Raw genomic sequence first — 7,159 nt, forward strand, 5'->3', positions numbered from 1 at the left:
TCTTCATACTATATAGGTATACTCACTATAACTGCTCAGTGTTCACAAACATCAGTTATTGACCAGGTGCAAGTGATGGGAGGGGGTAGATGAGTCGACGCCAGCGTGCGTAGTGGCGAAAACAGGAAACCTGGGGTACCAAAAATTACTGTCATTTTTGCTTAATTAAGGAAAGAATAACAGTATTTCGTCAAATTTACAGACGTTACTTATGCATTAATAGTGTCAATATTATGAAATTGCAGTTACACAAATGTAAAAAAATGAACTATGTGGTGCCAAGAACGGTTGTAAAATGTTTGAATGTAATAACATACTTATTCATGAAGCCTCGTTAGTTTTCGATCCAGAGCACACTCTCAGAAGCAGACGGCAAAAAGAAAGATAAATGTACGAAATAAGACATGATCATTGTGATTTCTATCATTTAAACGTTTATATGAAATGTGGGTGTAAGAAAGTGCTGTGTTGTTCAATCTAACAGTAGCGCAAAGACAAATAGATTGAAATGACATAAATTTCAATGATTATTCAACTGTAAATAAAAGTAATTTTCATGTGCATTGCAACTTATAGACAATTTTCAAAATAATCTAAATAAAACGTACATGCAGTTTAACTTTGTAGGGAACTAAAGTTACCGATCGAGGTCTGCCTTATTACGACGGCACTTGTCAAATTGCTAACTTCATCACTATGAAATTATGTAACATCGCACACACACGACTATTTTCAACCAACTGTTTACCTTTTTTTAAGGCTTCCGAGTTAAAACAAATCGAGTGTGTGATATTCCTAAAGCCTGTTTTTATGATAACATCCATTGTCAGATGAATAAATACACTTATTTTTTGCTAGTTAATTAATTATTACCAAAAGTGTGCATCGGTGTATGCTCTTGACGTGTAATGTAGGTACACCCGTGGTTGCATCAGTTGCATGATTTTCACACCAAGGGTGGCGCTGCATGACATACACCTGCCCAATACGCAACCTATTGGTTACAATATAGGTATACTTCCATTTGTGATCGGTCGGTCGGACGGTCTGATTCTTCTAGTATGTACATTGTACATCTGACACATCTGTATACATAGTGAATTACTTTCTTCAGGAATTGAATTAGACCGACCGACCCACAAAAAAACGTAATTTTGTAACTCAATTTGAGTACTTAACTTGTTTCTTGCAAGATATCAACAAACTCATGACGTGACGTATAATGCGAAATAAAACTGAAATCGTACGGGAACTTTTGGATTGCGAAGCGACAGATGTGGAGACCGGGAGACTCTTTCATTGGACCACTAAAGTTCCACATTAGTATGGTAGAATTAGCTAAAGATCATAACGATATTCCCGAAATTCTGACTAGCTCGGAAAAAAATAGGGTAGTAGTTTCAATGCATTATAACAAATTGTTTGCAACATTCTATACAATATTTAGAGCTAAAATTTTAACACAAGACATATATATTATATCCCTAATCATACACACAAAATTTCAGCTTAATCGATTTCAAACGTTCCGCGAACCGCAGCAAAAACCGAAAAAAGGCCATAAAAAAGTTGTAACGTGTAAGCCAACATAGGGACATTTTTCAAACGTATTTCGCTTCATTTATATTTAGTCTACAAGTACCTAAAATTCCATTCATTTTTACCAATAAGAAGAATCTTGAAAATTGATTGCAAAAAAAAAACACATTTCGTTTTGAATTTTTGAATGCGCTTGAGCAAAACATGCTTACGGAAAGTGGGCGAGACCTCCAGCGGCGGCTAGTCGAGCCGCTGATTCCACTGACCAGAGACCAAAAAGCCGTTTTTTGCAATCAATTTTCAAGATTCTTTTAATTGGTAAAAATGAATGGAATTTTAGGTACTTGTAGAGTAAATATAAACGAAGCGAAATACGTTTGAAAAATGTACCTATGTTAGCTAACAACTTTTTTATGGCCTTTTTTCGAGAGGACCTTTTTCTGTTTTTGCTGCGGTTCGCGAAAGGTTTAAGACCGATTAATCTGAATGAACTGTGTGTATATGATAAGAGCTATCATATATGTCTGATATTAAAATTTTAACTTTAAACTTCGAAAAAATGGCCCAAAATGGTAGTTTTTTGCGATTTGCGAAAAAACGGCTAAACTTACAATCTGAACCCAACGTGGCTCATTTTGTTTGTCTTAAAATTGCACATCTTTTTCAAGCAACACTTATTCATGTAAGTACGATCCTTCGGTTTTCTTCTAGACGCAAAAAACATGTTTTGGTCCTTTCTGCCATTTTTTGGCTCTTGCTGACATCTGTACTTATAAAAGTCTGTTTCAATTTGTTATAATACATTGAAACTACTACTCTATTTTTTTCCATGCTAGCCAGAATTTTCTGGACCGAAAAACTAATTCTGTCATACTACATAGTCTAAATTCATCCGTATAGTATCGCGACGAGTAACATCGTCGGTATTTCAAAATTGCCAGAGGAAAACAATTTATACCTGCCGCCACTGGGGCCAATCGATAGAGAACAAAAATTTGCTTAAAAAAAAAGCCATGGGTGGCAGCAGAATTAGAAGCTATCTAGCTACTACCCGAAAATTGACTTTGAACTTTGAAGTGCAGTTTTTTTTTTTTCAACAGGTTTACATACTTTTTATGCCAACCAGATATCTGTTAAGTCAAGAAAATCTATTTTTCAAGTCAAGTCTTTTCCACCGCAATCTAGTTATTGGACACAACTTTGCGGTTTACAAAATAGATTAAAAAATTACAGCATTGAAAGTTTAGTTTTGTGAGTTGATGTGAATTTCCCGCTTCGCCTGTTCTCTGTTAATGTTTGCATGAAATAGTGGATTTCTTTAAGTGCAACTTTGCGCCCTTGATACAAAAAATGTTGTTTTCACCTCGGGCACAAACATACAACAACCGCGACCTTCGGGCGCGCAAATTGTACTTTCTGCCCTAGGTAAGAAATCTACTATAACATTCTGCATACCATCTGCACCTATCATATATCGTATTCACGCAGGTTAATTGATACTTTAAAACAATTCATAAAAATTATTTTCGTTAGGCTTAGTGGAGCTTTTTTGTGAAATAAATTAAACGACTTGTAAGAAATTCAAGTATTTGTATTTATTGAACTTCAGAGGATAAAAACTATGAAAGATAATAGCTCGCAATATAAATATATCACAGGCACTTGCACTTACAGCAAATGAGCCTTACAATTGCAACCGGCATAACATTTTATAAGTTTGAATCATTGGTTATTTATAATATTTAAATCTATTTTAATAAAATTGAAACAGTCATACATACTTGAAAAATAGCTAAGATTTCAGCTACTTTTACATTTTTGCCTAAGCCTATCTCTACTGTAACTGGTGATGTATCTAATGTAATCCATACGATGTAATTGTTTTTTTGCTGACCATAATTTGTTACAAAACTTATGCAAAGATCATTAAACAGTTTTCGAAAGAGTTCCATCGGTCTTTCCTGATTCCAACAATCAATTTCGTTCTCGGAGTTACAAACACTTTTGCAGCATAGCATTATTTCTTTTAGTCTCATAAATTTATTCGCGACTCCCTTAGATTCTATATCACTTTTGAGGTACATATAATATTTTGAGAAATCTATTTTATTTAGTTCAGGAGCACTCTGTCTGAAATTTTTCAGACTGAGATGTGAGTAAAGGCCCTTAGCTTTTTCTACACTGTAGTTAAATAACATATCACTTTCCTCAATCTGAATTTTATCCATTTCGGATAGTATGATTTCTGTGTACATACCAACTTCTGACTCGGCATTATCTTTGTCTGAAAAATTGAAGCTGTGTTTCCTCATTATTTCTTGGTACATACGTTTTGCTGCCAAGTTTTTTGCTATTTTCTTTGTTCGACCTGTAGCATCTACTGTTAAATTGTTATAGCTACAAGTCACTGTGAACGTTGGATTATGAGCTGATCCTACTGCGTGACAATCATAATAGGGCAGGATGTTTCCCACTTTATCAGTTTTTTCCTAAAAATTCATTACAAATAATTATGTTATAGGAAAACAAAAATGTACATTTTGCACACGTTAGAAGAAATAAACATTACCTTTAATTTACCAACCCAATTTTCACGGGAATCCTCATCATCTTTTGAAATATCTTTGGCAATTACATTAAAGGTACTGCAATGTGGCATAATTAAATGTAGCATGCTTTCAGCAGCTTTATATTTAGCGTCCTTTTTACTAAATCCCGTTTTTGTTACAGATGGCCACTTACTCCCACACTGCAATTTTACTGTGAACATATTTCCTTGAGTCCCCCGCATTTCTTCAATCATTTCATACTTTGGTTCTATATTTAATTTTACCAAAGTCTCTTGCAAGCGCGAAATAGGATTTTGGCTCATTTTATCATCTGCGTGAAATAAATAATTCGTTGTTTAAATATCAGAATTGTAAAAGAAATGCATAAAAAATGTTTTGAAAAGTAAATACATGCTTGGTGATACTGATAAAAATAATCGATCAAATTTATTCTTGTCTGACTATAAAAGAAATAAGCATAAGTTTTTACCAAAGCTGTTCTTTACCAAAACAGTATCAAGTAATGGAAGAGTTAGTATAAACGATTTTCGTTGCTTGTTTGGCGATATGAAATCCGTCACCGTCATTAAAATGCCAACTAAGGTAATTGTGTGTGGCTAACCACGGTACAAGTATACTCACAAAATGCTTATCACGGCGAGATGAATTTATGTAATTTTGTATCTCGAAATTCTCTAAAATGCTCCGTTTATCCCTGCACTTAACTGTTATGTATGTTCATATAATACCACTATTAGAAAGTTGAGGCTTGACGGTCTAGAAGCTAAAATTGCTAGAAAGCTTTGTTAAAACCTTGTTTGAAATTTGAAATTAATAAGCAATAGGTTTGTTCATTTATCCACCTTGGAGCGTTCCGAGCGCTCCGAGGCTTCCGAGCGGGAGCGATCTATAAATGAACACGGGGACAACAGTAAGGCCCTTACGCGGCGTAAGGTTAGGCGGATTCAATAGATTTGTTTGGGATTAAGCTTGGAGCAGCTCGGAGCGCTCCTTTTTTCTATAGTCAATGTAATAGATTCAATACATTGACTATAGAAAAAAGGAGCGCTCCAAGCTTAATCCCGAACAAATCTATTATCGGAACTTTTTCCCTAGATCGTATATATAGCTATCCGGTCTAGGGAGTATGTTCCCTCGAGCAGACAGCACAGCAAAGAAGGGGCATTGCCAAAGACACGCGGAAATTCAAAATTGTAATATTAATAACACAAGTGCCTATCACCCAATGACTCAGGACGCTTACTGACCACTCTTTTAAATAAATAATTAATAATAACATAAGCGCCTATCACCCAATGACCCAAGGCACTAACTGGCCACTCTGTTAAATAAATAATTTTTAATAACACAAGCGCCTATCACCCAATGACGCAGGGCGCTTACTGACCACTCTTTTAAATAAATAATTGTTAATAACATAAGCGCCTATCACCCAATGACCCAGGGCGATAACTGACCACTCTGTTAAATAAATAATTATTAATAACACAAGTGCCTATCACCCAATGACCCGGGGCGCTAACTGGCAACTCAGTTAAATGAATAATTATTAATAAATAACACAAGCGCCTATCACCCAATGACCCGGGGTGCTAACTGGCAACTCAGTTAAATGAATAATTATTAATAAATAACACAAGCGCCTATCACCCAATGACCCGGGGTGCTAACTGGCCACTCTGTTAAACGAATAATTATTAATAAATAACACAAGTGCCTATCACTCAGTGACTTAGAGCGCTTTCTGGCCACTCTGTTAAATAAACAATTATTAATAACACAAGCGCCTATCACCTAATGACCCGGGGCACTAACTGGCCACTCTGTTAAATAAATAATAATTAATAACACAAGCGCGTATCACCCAATGACCCGGGGCGATAACTGACCACTCTGTTAAATAAATAATTATTAATAACACAAGTGCCTATCACCCAATGACCCGGGGCGCTAACTGGCAACTCAGTTAAATGAATAATTATTAATAAATAACACAAGCGCCTATCACTCAGTGACTTGGAGCGCTTACTGGCCACTCTGTCAAACGAATAATTATTAATAAATAACACAAGTGCCTATCACCTCATGACCCGGGGCGTTTACTGGCCACTCTTTTAAATAATTAATTATTAAAAATAACACAAGCGCCTATCACCTTATGACCCAGGGCGCTTACTGGCTACTATTGAATAATAAATTATCAAGGAATTACAAGAGTGCTATTTAATAAGATCTTTGTCGTACTAGATAGGCAATCAAAATTTTGATATGCTTACATTTGTTATCGATCAACTTTTTATTATTTAATAGTTTTGCAAATAAGTGTCCTGGATCATCAGGAAAAAGGTGCTTGACATATTTATTAATAATTATTTATTTACTAGATTTGCAATTAGCGCCCCAGGTTATACGGTGATAAGTGCTTGTGTTATTAAAAATTATTTATTTAACAGAGTGGCCAGTTAGTGCCCCGGGTCATTGGGTGATAGGCGCTTGTGTTATTAAAAATTAATTATTTAACAGAGTGGCCAGTTAGCGCCCTGGGTCATTAAATGATCCAGCTCTATATATACGATGTAGGGAAAAAGTTCCGATATTGAATCCGCCTAACCCACCGCTGCCCTTACGGCCTCACTCCCCGCTTATTGGCCAGGCCCAAGTCATGCAGCGCCACCCTTGGTGTCAAAATTATGCAACCACGGGTACCCACATTACACGTCAAGAGCATTCACCGATGCACACTTTTGGTAATAAATAATTAACTAGCAACAAATTAGTGTATTTATTCATCTGATAACGGATGTCATCATAAAAACAGGCTTTAGGAATATTAGCTCCTTATTAGCTCCTGTGGAGCTATTCACATAGACATTTTTTGCTTATTTTATTGTGAACGTTCACATTGAAAAGGGGGTTTCACTGTTCCGCTAAACTCGAATTGAGTGAACAGACTGAACAGACCTATGAGGCTCTTTTACAGTCAAGCTTGAATCAGATGGCGCCAGGGCACGTCGTGGCTGTCATGGCCGTCGCACTTACACACTGTCAAA

At 35.9% G+C, this 7,159-nt stretch overlaps 1 protein-coding gene across 2 annotated transcripts; it reads right to left on the reverse strand.

The window, feature by feature from the left end:
• Positions 1 to 3,148: 3,148 nt before the first annotated feature.
• On the reverse strand, positions 3,149 to 4,888 carry LOC106637038 (uncharacterized). 2 transcript variants are annotated; one of them, XM_014349663.2, is made up of 3 exons: positions 4,731 to 4,888; positions 4,109 to 4,419; positions 3,149 to 4,028 (listed from the first exon to the last, which is right to left on the reverse strand). In XM_014349663.2, exons 2-3 carry the CDS (start codon positions 4,409 to 4,411, stop codon positions 3,288 to 3,290), a joined length of 1,044 nt encoding a protein of 347 aa, XP_014205149.2. In that variant the 5' UTR covers positions 4,412 to 4,419; positions 4,731 to 4,888; the 3' UTR covers positions 3,149 to 3,287. The 2 variants fall into 2 exon arrangements, with proteins under 2 accessions (XP_014205149.2, XP_089447551.1); XM_089591425.1 differs by having other exon boundaries at positions 4,579 to 4,888.
• Positions 4,889 to 7,159: the final 2,271 nt, after the last annotated feature.

This window comes from Copidosoma floridanum, unplaced genomic scaffold, assembly GCF_036245765.1.
Source record: "Copidosoma floridanum isolate Cflo_tuat_1 unplaced genomic scaffold, Cflo_Japanese_pri ptg000013l, whole genome shotgun sequence".
NCBI lineage: Eukaryota > Metazoa > Arthropoda > Insecta > Hymenoptera > Encyrtidae > Copidosoma > Copidosoma floridanum.